Genomic DNA, 14059 nt, shown 5'->3' with positions numbered 1-14059 from the left:
ATGCTGCTGCAGAAAACAATCATCCAATAAATCCACAAAAGTCTTACTAGTGTGTGAGTGACCAATCCACAAGTTCCAGTCAATATCTGGGAAGTTAAAATTCCCCATTATAAGACATTCTGATTTACTAGCCCACTCTATTTCTCTGTACAATTGTTCATTGTACTCATTAGGCCTATAACACACTCCTACTCTTATTTTTGCTTTCGCAGTGCTTATGTCACACCAAACTGACTGAACAGTGCACTGTTCATCTATATCAACTGGATGCACTTCTTTTTATTTTATGTTTTTCTTTATTAACAGCTTAACACCTCATCCCTTCCTATCCTGTCTATCCTTTCTGTACACATTGTACTCCCCAAATTCCAGTTCTGCATTCCTGATATCTGTGTGACACCACGTCTCTGCTATCCCAACAATATCTGCCTTTGATGTGTTGATTATACTCAGCGTTACTAACAGTCCCATCATTGTGAAGGTAAAAACTGAGTATTTGATTGTTGCAAAATGACTGAACTTCACCAAAATTCAGTCCGCTTGAATATCTGTTCCATCAGCATTTTAGACTCCCAGTTTGCAATGGTTCATAGTCTAGTACATACTAATTACTGGTATATTTTATTTAACGAGTGAGCTGTATTTATTTTATTTAACATATTTTATTTAATGTAGTGAGCTGTAATTTAAAATTATCTCAAAACTTTGTTACTTTAGCTCAAAAAAATGTACAGTGATTGATATTATGCCACTCCTGATCTCTTTTCTGTTAAATTCATTACAACACAGAAGAATGCAGATTTTTATTATATTATATCTAAATTATGCTGTTTTCTTCCTTTGCTTTTCTTAGTTATGCCAATTTGCTCAAGAATGGGCAGACAAACTTATGAGCCAACGAAAAATTGAACACCATCCAGATCGGAGGTTTGGTGAGAGTCTGTTTGTGAGCTGTGGTTCACTCCCAATTACAGGTAAGGATGACATAATATATTTTTATAACCACATGAACTGAAATTTCATATCAACATCTAAATGTAAAAATGAGTTTTTACATTTGGATGTTGATATGAATGCATGTAAAAATGAGATTTTAAGTTTAAAATGGTGTATTTCACATAATTATTAGAGATTATGTAATTTCTTAGCGATCACAAAATCTGTATCAAAACATCAGAAGCATAACTATGCCACAGCTGAGAACAATACGATGATTTTATTTTGCATATGGTCTCTTTGTGGAGGCAGAGACTAATATTTTGTTTGGTAGGTGATTTTCTTTAACTAAATCAATAACTAAATTACAAAGAGGAAGAAATGTTTCTTAGGTACAAATTCCAAAATGAAGTATAGACTACTTTCTTTGTGATTGACAGGTATAGATGTGCATGGACATGCTAAGACCAAGTTGGTTAGCTATATAAACCTGCAAAATGTTTCTTCCATGTTCAGTTGTTTTCTGGTGCAGTTGTGTTAACTAGTATCTGTTCTAATGTGATTTTCATATTTTTTGCCTTTGACAATGGCAACTCATGGTTGTGTGAATAATCCAAATATATTTTGTCATATTTGCAGTAACCACGTTGTGGCCAAACAAAGGCAGGATATAACGTCATTTGTGAAAAATGTATATTTGTGAAATTTGCCATTCCCATGATGTGGAGAGAATTTTGTATAATATTAATGACTGCTGCTTTTGTTCTGTAAATGTAACAGGTTATAATGCAAAGAACAAGCAGAGCATTGGATACCTCAATAAGATTACTTCAGCTATAAGGCCAGTACCCCAAGAACCTGAACTACTGGTACCATTTCCACTGGTCATAATGTTGACACCTGGATGTTGGCACTACTCTTCGTGGACTAATGTTATTAGCAAAGTCCCCCAGGGTTCGGGCCTGGGTCCATTGTTTTCTACATTTATTAATGATAGTGATGATTGCAGATGATACAAAGACTGGCAGGGTGATTAATCACAGTAAACAGGGTATGCTACTGCAACAAGATCTAGACAAATCAGGCAGGTGGGCTGAGAAATGGCAATTGAAGTTTAATGTTGAAAGCAAGGTACTGCAGTAATCTAGGTAGCAGTAATACCAGCATAACGTACCAACTGTGTGATACTATGCTTGGGGCAGTGGAGAATGAAAAAGGCCTGAGGTAATTGTGCAGTCAGATATGTTCTTTGGGCATTGCAAACAGGTTTCTGTCAATGATATACAGGAATTTGTTAGGGATAAGGAGGTGATTACCTCATTGTATAAGACAATAGACCACATCATGGAATACTGCATACGGATCTGGATGCCTAATTTTAGGAAGGATGTGGCTTTGTTGGAATGGGTGTAAAGAAGAGCAACAAGGTTAGTGAGAGGAACAAAAGGGTACTCTTACCAGGAAAGGCTTGTTCTGCAAACTGCAGTACCTGGATACTAGGCACATGTCACTGATTGAAGTATTTAAGGCTTTGAATGGATTGAGTTGGCTCAATGCTGATGGAATCCTCTCTCTTGCTTAGACTACATGCATAAGGGGGCATAGGTTCAAACTGAGGAAGGATGGGTGTAAGGTAGATGTGCAGATATTTGCATTCAGCAAGTGGGTGGTATATTGTTGGTACAAACTCCCATATGGTATTGTAGAGGTGGGTAGTTTGAATAATTTTAAGGAGGAACAACTGGTCAAATTGTTTAAAAGGAATGGACATATGATATGGGAAGTATTGGCTTTTTTTTATTTTTTTTGACTGATGCTGTATAAGTTTGAATCATTTGCCATTACTGATATGCCATTAAATCTTGAATCTTAAATTTGTGATCTAGAAGATGTGATAAGCTATTTTTATGAATAAATTTACAATTCCTGACACAGCTATTTATACAAAATGAACTTAATGATCTTGTGACAGATTTGAATCTACCTAAAGGGTTTGCAGAACTTTTAGGGTGAAGACTAAAATCCAAGAATGTGCTGGCTTCTGGAACAGTCTTTTCATGGTATAGACTATGAAAAAAGAATTGGTTTCTCATTTTTCTGAAGAAGGCTCAAAGATATATTGTAATATTTCTTCAGTTATAAATTTTTTTTGAACTTTCTATCACCTAACACAGTGGAGGCTATTTATAAAGTGTGGTCACTGTGGTAATCTCTGACACCCGTTTCAAAGAACATTAAAGAGCTACTAGTAGATTAAAACAAAGCACGCTTTGCATATCAAGCTAGGTCTTTATCCAAACCCCAAATAAAGATGGAAATTGTTTCAAATATGTTTACACTAAATCCTGATTTCTTAGAGGCAAAAAAATATCAAAGCAGGAATTTTTGTTGGACCTTTAATCTGCAAACTGCTGCTAGACTGTATTGAGGAATCCACGAACAAAACTGAAAGAGACACTTGGACTGACACAATTTTTTTGGGAAACAATAAAAACAAATTATGAAATGATCATGACATGCTGAGTAAGTTCAGAAAACTAGGCTGCAATATGAGTGTTGAGATACACTTTTTGCATTCTCCTCTCAACTCTAGAAATTCAGGTAGTTTAAGTGAATAGCAGCATAGAGATTCCATCAGGATATAAAAGAAAGGAGGGAAAGGAACGTCAATATGATGGCTGACTAAGAAGACTTCATGAAAATATCTGAAAATCGGAAAATGGTTTTTGCATCATGACAATGCACCATGATGCACATTCCTCTTTTGCATGAGAGAGTTTTTAACGAAAACCAAGATCACAACATTGGAAAACTCGCCTCATTCGCCATATCTCGTACTGTGAAACTTTTTTCTGTTCCCAAAAATTAAAATCCACCTCAAAGGAACATGATTTGAGGACTAAGGAGACATTCAGAAGAACACAACACAGCAATTAAAGGTAGTATCTTCTGAAGACTTCTGCTGCTGTTTCAGATCCTGGAAATCACGAATGGAGTGCTACATAGGAGAAGCTGGAGGGTACTTTGAAGGGGATAAACATTGAAATGGCTGTATTTAAAATAATAAATGATTTAAAAAAAAATATTTATCGTTTCTTTTTAGCTGAAAGAGTCGTTGCAATCACTAATATACTGCAACTCAGGACCTATAAAGAGAGTCTGGGACTCTGAACCATGCATCAACCAGTCCAGACCATAACAGTGGTATGGAACAATTAAACTGAATGCAGAAAAATACTGTGAACTACAGAAGGTACTTTTTTTTTAAATCAATACTAGTACCCTTAGTGGCTTGCATGGCTGCCAGAGGATTGTACTTCATATTGATGTATGCTAGCTTTCCAGATTAAATAGAGATCTTTTGTTCTGTAGTTTCTTGCCTTTATTCCAGTAGCATCACTATAAATTCTGGTACCCCCATGGCAAATCTGTCAATAGGGTAGTTTAACCACTGATTTACTCTTACCTATTTGTATACCAAAGCTCAGATAACCGATCTACACTCTTTTTTTTTTAGAGTGAGACAAAATTTTTCTCAGAACACTGAATTACCTCAGGGGCTCACATCTTGTGAGCAAGGGCTTGGCAAACCCATGGTCCTGAGTTGGATATCACCATTCTTCTCTTTCTTGGTGATCCCTTTCTACTTCTGACTCTCTCTCTCTCTCTCTCTCTCTCAGGGTAACTCATCAATTTTTTTTTGGCTGGTGCAGCATAAGCCTCAGGCTTCCTTGAATCATATGGCTAATAATAATAATATCAAAATGGAAATAAAGGAAGCTATAAAGTTTAATTAAACATCATCAGCAATGTCTCAGTTCGATAAAACCAAGACTATTTGTTTACTCAACTTCTATGTTCTTCTTTCAGGTGCAGAAATTGTTGATCAGTGGTATAATGAAATCAAAGAATATAAATTTGAAAGAGAACCGAAAGATATTAAGGACATTATGAAAACTGGTATGTAAACAATTATAATATTTGAATCACAAACTATTATCCCCAACAGTATCAAAAAGATTCCCTTTTCAGAAGGGTAGAAACTTATTTTAAATATAATAGAATAACTGCTGCAGTTTTAAAAGAAATTAAAAGCATTGTTACACATTATAGTTTTAACTGTTTATTGAAGTGAATTGCATCAATTTACACTTAATACTTTGATGATGTTTCGAGGCTCAACTGAACACCATCATCATGCCTATAGGGGAAGTTAAAATGTGAAAGATATCAAATTAGCATTTTTTTTTTTTTTATAACAACCTTAAACACAAAAGGTACTAGAACTTACAGTCCTCAGTACTGTGCATGGGTTGAAGGTTTTAGAAGATACTTATTGGCATTAGACTTAAATTTCTGTAAATCATAATTTTCAGGAAATGCTTGTGAAGGGAGTTTGTTCCAGAAACAAAAGATGAAAGAATAAATGGGGAAGAAGAAAAGTTGGTTCTGTGAGTTTGAAGTTGGACAGTAAAAGATTGTTGACTGTTTGAGGCATATGTTTGGACTGCTTTGGAAGAGAGGGGGGGAGGTGGAATTATAGAAGCCCAGAAGAACAGTGCACATGGAAGTATCTATAGAAAAGGCATGCAGCAGAAACAGAACATCTATAAGACAGAGTGGAGAGACTCTATTAGAGGAGTCATTAATTAACCTGACTGCTCTCTTTTAAATGGAATCTAGAAGCCTGAGAGAGATTTTGGAGGCACCACCCCAGTTGTGGAAACAGTATTCCATAGTAGGATGTGGAGTTCAGATTTGTACAGAGTATCTAACTGTGGGTTACATTACGATTGATCATTCCCCTTTCTCACAATTACCATTAGATATGAATAAAGCACAGCTCATTCTTTTTCATAAACCAGAAAATTATCTCATAAAAGAAATCAGTTGCAAAATGCATCAATCTTGTTATAACCCTACAATTGCTAATTTTATTTATTTCATGTGTTAATTTCCCCTATAGGCCTGATGACAGGGTTCAGTTGAGCCTTGAAATGCTGCCACAGTATTAAGTGTAAATCGATGTGATTCACCTCAATAAACATTTAAAATTTTGTCTTTTTAATTTTCTTTAAATCATAGTTAATAGCTAACCATTTATCATCCTCTTTCACACAATTTCTACAGTTTTTATTTTCAAATAATCAGTGAAATTCTGATGTTGTATTTCTGTTGCAGTATTTCAAGTTATGCTCATATGTAGGGATATTATTATTTATTTATTTTTATTATTCCTTGTGTTAAGGTGGCTCTAAGGCACTGTAGGGATAGATGATTGGCTAGGTGAAAAATATGTCAAATTCCACATTTTTCCTCCAAGTGAAAATGGGGAAGGAAAAGAATAGTTGTTTGGACTGGCTATGGTTAGCATGCATGGCAACAAGTATGAAAGGTTCAGGCTCAAGCCTGTGCCCTACCATGAAAATTGTATGATCTACTGAAAACTGTGGCACCAGGGAGGGAAGGAAAAAAACCCTGGTTGCCCTTAATTAAATATACACTGATGAGCCAAAACATTAAGACCGACGAGTCGTTATGCAAATCAAAGCAACTGCTGGTGAACTACGGCCCATGCTCTGGTCAGGACAGGATATAAAAAACACCTGATACTGAGCTCCATTAATCAGTGTTACACTTGTTCTTCAGATGGGAAAGGCAGCGAACTTAAGTGAGTTTGACAAAGGCCAAACTCTAATGGCCAGATGACTGAGTCAGAGCATATCCAAAACAGCATAGCTGGTGGGATGCTCACGGTCAGCTGTGGTTAGTACCTACTGAAAGTGGTCCAAGGAGGGGGAACCCACGACCGCTGGTGAGGTGTTGGACGATCACGGCTCATCGATGCTCAAGGTGAGCGAAGGCTCTCCCGGATGGTACGTTGCAAGAAAAGGGTGACTGTGGCGCAACTAGCCAGTAATTGGTATGCTGGTGACAGAAGTAATGTGTCACAACACACACAGTACATCGAACCCTGCTGAAAATGGGGCTGCGTAGCCGCAGGCCACTCTGAGTGCCCATGCTAACCACGGTTCACTGGCAACAGCACCTACAATGCGGACGTGTGCATCGAAACTGGACCTTGAGTGACTGGAAGGTCGTCTGGTCCAATGAATCACATTTCCTGTTGCACCATGTGGACGGCCGGGTACGTGTGCATCGTTTACCTGGGGAAGTGATGGCATCTGGATGCACTGTGGGACGAAAACAAGCCGGTGATAGCAGCGGTGTCATGCTTTGGACAAAGTTCTGCTGGGATACCCTGGGTCCAGTCATCCATGTGCTGGGCACCCTGATGTCTATCACCTACCTAAACATCATTGCTGACCAGGTACACCCTTTCATGGCAACGGTCTTCCCCTCTGACAGTGCCATCTTTCAGCAGGATAATGCGCCATGCCACACCGCCCGGATTGTTCGAGACTGGTTTGCCGAACATGAGGAAGACTTCCAAGTATTGCCCAGGCCTTCAAATTTCCCAGATGACAATCCCATCGAGCATCTGTGATTTGTGTTGGAATAGCAACTCTGATCTGCGGCTTCTCAACTACGGACCTTATAGGAGTTAAAGGATCTGCTGGTTACATGTTGGTACCAGATATCACAAGACACATTTAGAAATTTTGTAGTATCCATGCCTCGCCAGGTACAAGCTGTTTTGGCTGCACATGGAGGATCAACATCATATTAGGTAGGTGGTCATAGGTGGTCATAATGTTTTGGCTCATCGGTGTACATATACAGTTAGAAAAAATATGTAGATGGTCCTAGCCATCTAGAGAATAAACCCCAGATGTTTATTTATTTAGAATATGCATTGAGGTGGCTAAGTTCAGAAATACTTCTGAGAGAGAGAGAGAGAGAGAGAGAGAGAGAGAGAGAGAGAGAGAGAACAGCAGCGAATTCAGATCTAGAACAATACACCAAAGCTTATTCGATGAAACAAGTGCATATTTCAGCAGGCTCTCAGAATACTTGGTTTCACATATCAATAACAAGGCAGCCAGCCAGCCATCAGTGTTATGCTGAAACCTCACATAAAATTTTGCTTATTAATGGATTATGTGAGGTAATATTTCTTTCAAAATTTTAGCTGCCTTTACCAACTGCAGCTATTCAAAATAACACTTAAAATTGAATTTTTGCCAATAGTATATTATGAAGCTGCAATTGAAACATTAATGCTGCCTGATGTGTTTTAGTTTTACAAAGAAAAATTTCTTTTTCACCATGGGCAAAGTGTAACACATCTCACTTACTTTATTCAACAAAAACAGTAAGCTCTTTCTCTACCCTCATTAAGAGATCTTTTGGACTTTTCCTTTAGATTTGGCTGGCAGTCTGACTGAAAGAGACAAGAAAAAGATACACTCTTTCTTGTCAGGTGTCTGATTGATGTCTGCAGTGCCGTCATATCTGCATTCCAGGAAGTCAAGGATGTAAGTGGTTTCCAAAAGTAATCAACACTCATCTTCTTTGCTGGTGATTACTTTTGGAAACTTTTGGAAATTACATACTGCATGTCAAAGTTGCACAATCTGGTCAAATGTGATGGCCATCACTCTTGCTCTTATCTTGTATCCCTAAGACACTTGTGTTGCAAGTTACAAAACATTTAAAGAATTCTGCATACTGAATGCATCAGGAGTATATACTTCGCAATCACAGAGACAAACATCACAAGGTACTGACAGAATCTGGTGGTACTGACAGAATCTGTTGACTAAAAGGAGTTTCTGACAAAAAATATGCCCAATTATAGTTTTTTAAATCACTTTCGACTATCATCTGCTTTTTGCTTCTCTCTCCCTCTCTCTCTCTCTGACCCCTCAAGATTGAGTTGCACATGCAAATTTACTCACCACAGCCCTTGTGAGTAATAGCACAGTGGGTATAATCACTGTCCTTTCACACCAGGTGGAAAAGACCCGAGTTCAAATCCCACGAATGATGCAAAGAATTTTTATGGGTGTCTCAAAAATACATGGCATAACTTCAGGAATGAGTTCCTCATATGTAGACAATAAAAATATTTTATATCAACATAGCATTAGCATTAGCATTAGTAGAGGCATTTGATGCAAGAAAGCAAGCTTATGCAGCATCAGCCAAAAAAAAAAAAAAAAAAAAACCCACTTCCACTTCACCCCTCTGTTCGTTCAAAATACCTGGCCAGCTGAGCCTTAAACTTATTTAGGCTATCAACCTCCACCACAAGGGATGGAAGTCTGTTCCACCAACCAACCACCCGCTGGCTAAAGGCAAATTTCCGCACGTCTATCCTACATCTGTCTTTCCTCAATTTGAATTTATGCCCTCTCAGGTGATTTTTCTGGGCTAGAGGAAGAATCCCATCAGCATTGAGCATGCTTAAACCATTCAAGGCTTTATACACCTCTATCAGATCACCTCGCTGGTGCCTAGTCTCCAGACACTGTAATTTGCAAAACTTAAGCCTTTCTTCGTAAGAGCACCCCTTTGTTCCATTCACTAATCTTGTTGCCCTTCTCTGTACTCGTTCCAGCAGCTCTACATCCTTCTTGAAATGAGGCCTCCAGCTCTGTATACAGTACTCTAGGTGTGGCCTGACCATTGCCTTATACAATGGAATAATCACCTCCTTATCCCTGCTGGAAAAATTCCTGTATATCATTGACAATACTCCATGAGCTACTCTTGCAGCCAGTCTGCACTGCTCAGAGAACTTCATATCTGCCTGCACAATCACCCCCAAGTCCCTTTCATTCTCTACCACTGTCAGTGTAGTACCACAGAGTTGATACGTTGCTCTGGGGTTGCTGTTTCCCATGTGTAGTACTTTACATTTGTCAATGTTAAACTTCATTTGCCACCTCTCAGCCCATCTACTCAACCTTTCCAGATCCTGTTGCAGCAGCATAGTGTCAGTAGTGTCCTTGACAACCCTGCCAACCTTTGTATCATCTGCAAACTTGGACATTAAGCTTGATATACCATCATCAATATCATTTATAAATACAGAAAACAATAATGGACCCAACACTGAGCCCTGAGGGACTCCACTAATAACATTAGTCCACGATGAGCAGTGTCCATTGATTACCACTCTCTGTCTTCTCCCCCTCAACCACCCCTTTATCCATAGCAGCAATTTGCCTCCAATGTCACACTGCTCCAATTTGTGTAGCAGTCTTCCATGTGCAACAGTATCAAAAGCCTTTCTAAGATCCAAGTATATAATATCAAAGTTATTCCCTGCATCCAGTTCTTTTGTGACTGCATCATAGTATCCAATCAAGTTGGTCAGGCAAGACTTCCCCTTAACAAAACCATGCTGTGTCTGAGCTATAACTGAAGTCTTGTCTAAATGATCCTGTAGTGCTTCTTTAACCAGTGCCTCCATTAATTTTCCTGGAACAGAAGTTAAGCTCACAGGTCTATAATTACTTGTGTCAGCCTTTGATCCTCCTTTGTGAATTGGGGTCGAACATAGTTCAGGAAATGCTTTGTTCCTGAGTTATTAACCGGAATGTCTTATCTCCCGCAGGTGATTTCCTTCATCACAAGGTACTGACAGAATCTGGTGGTTTTCCATTCCGACCATGTTCTCAAATCAGGAGCAAGTGGATATGCACTTTATATACGGTTTGGCAGACAGAAATGCTCTGGAGGCTCGTTGTTTGTACCACGAAAGGTTCCCAGAATGATGTCCAGACAGGAAAACATTTGAAGGTATCCATCGCCGCCTTTGTGAACATGGGACCTTTACACCTCATGCTGCGGACAGAGGACGACCAAGATCTACGACTCTTAAAGTAGAGAGGTGGACCAACTGCCTGGCCACCACGCTCACTGATTTAAACCCACTACATTTCTTCTTATGGGGCCAATTCAAGTCATTGGTGTATTCGACTCTGGTAGCTGATGTGGAAACTCTTCAAAATCGAATTGTGGCAGGTTGAGAGACAATACAAAACATGCCAGGAATTTGGCATCGTCTTCGCAAGTCCATGAGATGTCGATGTGAAGCCTGTATTCAGGCAGAAAGTGGACATTTTGAACAATTACTATACAGTGATGTGAACAGTTAAGTGTCATACATAGACCTTCAAAACTCGGAAACCAAGCATTTCAGGAACTATGTTGATATAAAATATTTTAATTGTCTACATAAGGAACTCATTCCTGGAGTTATGCCGTGTATTTTTGAGACACCCTGTATATATATTACCCCAGGGGCTCACATCTAGTGAGTATGGGCTTGGCACACCCAGGGGGTCTTGAGCTGGATACCATCATTCTTCTTTGCTGGTGATTCCCTTCTACTTCTCTCTCTCTCTCTCAGGGTAACTTAGAAATTTTTTCTGGCTGCTGCAGCAAAAGTCTCAAGCTTCCTTGCGTCACCTGGCTAATGTGATATATACGCACCGATCAGTAAAAACATTATGACCACCAACCAAATATGATGTTGGTCCTCTATGTGCAGCCAAAACAGCTCATACTCGGCGATGCATGGACGTTGCAAGATTTCTAAAAGCGTCTTGTGGTATCTGGTAGCAACACATAACTCCTGTAAGGTCTGCAGTTGAGACGCTGCAGATTGGAGTTGCTATTCCAACATACACCACAGATGATCGATGGGATTGATGTCTGAGGAATTTGGAGGCCAAGGCAATACCTGGACGTCTTCCTCCTGTTCTGCGAACCAGTCTCGAACAATCCAGGTGGTGTGACATAGCGCATTATCCTGCTGAAAGATGGCACTGCCAGAGGGGAAGACCGTAGTAGTAGTAGTAGTGGCATGTGATGCAAGAAAGCAAGTGTATGAGCTTATGCAGCATCAGCAAAAAAAAAAAAAAAAAAAAATTTACAAAAAAACTCCCTCTAAATGTTTGTCCAGTTCCTTAAATTTATTTAACCTATCAACTTCCACAATGACAGATGGAAGTTTGTTCCAGCAATTAACCACCTGCTGGCTAAAGGCAAATTTCCACACATCTGTTCTACATCTGCCTTTCCTCAATTTGAATTTATGCCCCCTTAGGTTCGTAATCTGAATAAGTGGAAGATTCCCATCAGAATTCAGCGTGCTCAACCATTCAAGGCCTTATACACCTCAGTCAGATCACATCGCAGATGCCTGAGCAGTGCAGCCTGTCAGCATTGCTCAGGAAACTTCATTATCTGATTGCACAGTTACTCCCAGGTCTTTTTCATTTTCTACCACCTTAAATGTAGTACCACACAGTTGGTACATTTCTCTGGGTTACTTCTACCCATATGCAGTACTTTGCATTTGTCAAGGCACCTCCATAGCCAGGCACATGCTTCTCGATTAGACCGGGGTTCGAGCCCGTGACCACCAAATACAGAGGGTGCGGAAAGGTCAGGGAATCACTACTGCATATCCCAGGAGCAATATGGCCTTAGTTGCTAATGCTCCTAAAAACCAAATAACAAACAAACAAGCATTTGTCAATGTTAAACTTCAGTTGCCACTTTCAGCTCATCTGTCCAAATGTTCTAGATCCTGTTGCAGCAGCACACTGCCATTACTGTCATTAACAACCCTGCCAACCTTTGTATCATTTCCAAACTTCAACACTAAGCCTGATATACCTTCATCGATATCATTGATAAATATACAAAACAACAGAGGACCCAACATCGAACCCTGTGGGACTCCACTAATAACATTAGTCCACGAAGAGCAGTACCCATTGTTTACCATCTTCTGTCTTCTCCCACTCAACCATCCTGTTATCCATTGTAGCCACTTACCCTTAATACCATTCTGCTCCAATTTGCACAGTAGTCTTCCATGTGCAACAGTGTCAAAAGCTTTTCTGAAATTCAAGTATACGATATCAACATTATTTTTTGCATCCAGTTCCTTTGTAATGACATCATAATATCCTATCAAATTTGTCAGACAAGACTTTCCCTTAACAAACCCATGCTGTGTCTGAATTATTGCTGCAGTCTTGTCTAGATTTTTTTTTTTTTTTTTTTAATGTAAACCCCAAACACGAGAGGTATTTGAACCTATAGTACTTAGTATCCTGCTTGGGTTGGAGGTTGAGAAGACGAAAGAAGATATTTGTTGACATTGGACTTGAACTTCTGTAGACTGCGGTTTTCAGGAAATACATATGAAGGAAGGTTGTTCCAGAAAATGCCAGTTGAATGAATAAACAAGGAAGATGAAAAGTTGGTTCTGTGGGTTTGAAGTTGGACAGCAAATGGATGTTGACTGGTGGCAGCACATGGTCGGACTGTTTTGAAAGAGTAGGCGGGAATTATAGAAGCCGATTCAGAAGAACAGTGCCCATGAAAGTATCTGTAGAAGAGGCATGCAGCAGAAACAGTGCGTCTATGAGAAAGCGAGTGGAGAGACTCTGTTAGAGATGAATCATTAATTAACCTAACTGCCCTCTTCTGAATGGAATCAAGAAGCCTGAGAGAGGTTTTGGGGGCACCACCCCAGATGTGGGAACAATATTCCATGGCAGGGCGAATTTGCAATTTATACAGAGTGTGCAGCTGTTTGGAAGAAAAGTAGAGGCGAGAGCGAAAGAGAAAACCAAGTTTTTTAGATGCAGAAGAAGCAATATTTGTAATGTGCTTGTGCCAAGAGAGATTAGAAGTCAGGGTAATCCCCGAAAGAGATATATAATTTTTCCTGGAAATCGGAGTGTCACTAAAGATAAGCGTAGGAGCAGAAGAATCCTTTTTGAGAGATATAAGACAAGACTGAGTTTTAGAAGGGTTGAAATCAACTAAGTTGTCTTTGCCCCACTGGAGAATTACCTGAAGATTGGCATTTATGGAATTGGTAGCAGATATTCGAGAAGTTGAAGCTGATTGAGCAGGACAAGGTTTCTCAAAATGGAAAGTGGAATGCAATGTGCTATCGTCGGCAAAACTATGGATAGGATTTCCAGTCAATAGAAGAAGGTCATTAATATACAAGAGGAAAAGAGTGGAGGAAAAAATTGAACCTTGGGGGACACCGGCATTAGTGGAGAAGTTAGAAGACAGAGAGCGATCTACCATCACCCTCAGTGACACTCAGATAGAAACCTGGATAACCAATTACTAAAAACAGTTCGCAAACCATAAGATGGAAGCTTGTTTAGAAGAC

At 39.3% G+C, this 14059-nt stretch overlaps 1 protein-coding gene across 1 annotated transcript in view; it reads left to right on the top strand.

Moving 5' to 3' along the window:
* The window catches only part of LOC150087619 (Golgi-associated plant pathogenesis-related protein 1-like), a 54967-nt gene that overhangs the window by 26652 nt on the left and 14256 nt on the right, over positions 1-14059 (top strand). The window contains exons 3-4 of the mRNA XM_090369829.1: positions 854-974; positions 4807-4896. Of these exons, the coding sequence (XP_090225955.1) occupies positions 854-974; positions 4807-4896 (211 nt within the window). The remainder of the gene's footprint in view (positions 1-853; positions 975-4806; positions 4897-14059) is intronic.

This window comes from Mastigoproctus giganteus, chromosome 3 (assembly GCF_048544385.1).
Source record: "Mastigoproctus giganteus isolate SK-2022 chromosome 3, ASM4854438v1, whole genome shotgun sequence".
Classification (NCBI taxonomy): Eukaryota; Metazoa; Arthropoda; class Arachnida; order Uropygi; family Thelyphonidae; genus Mastigoproctus; species Mastigoproctus giganteus.
The sequence above is the reverse complement of the archived record's forward strand: the minus strand, read 5'-3'. Positions and strand labels throughout refer to the sequence as shown.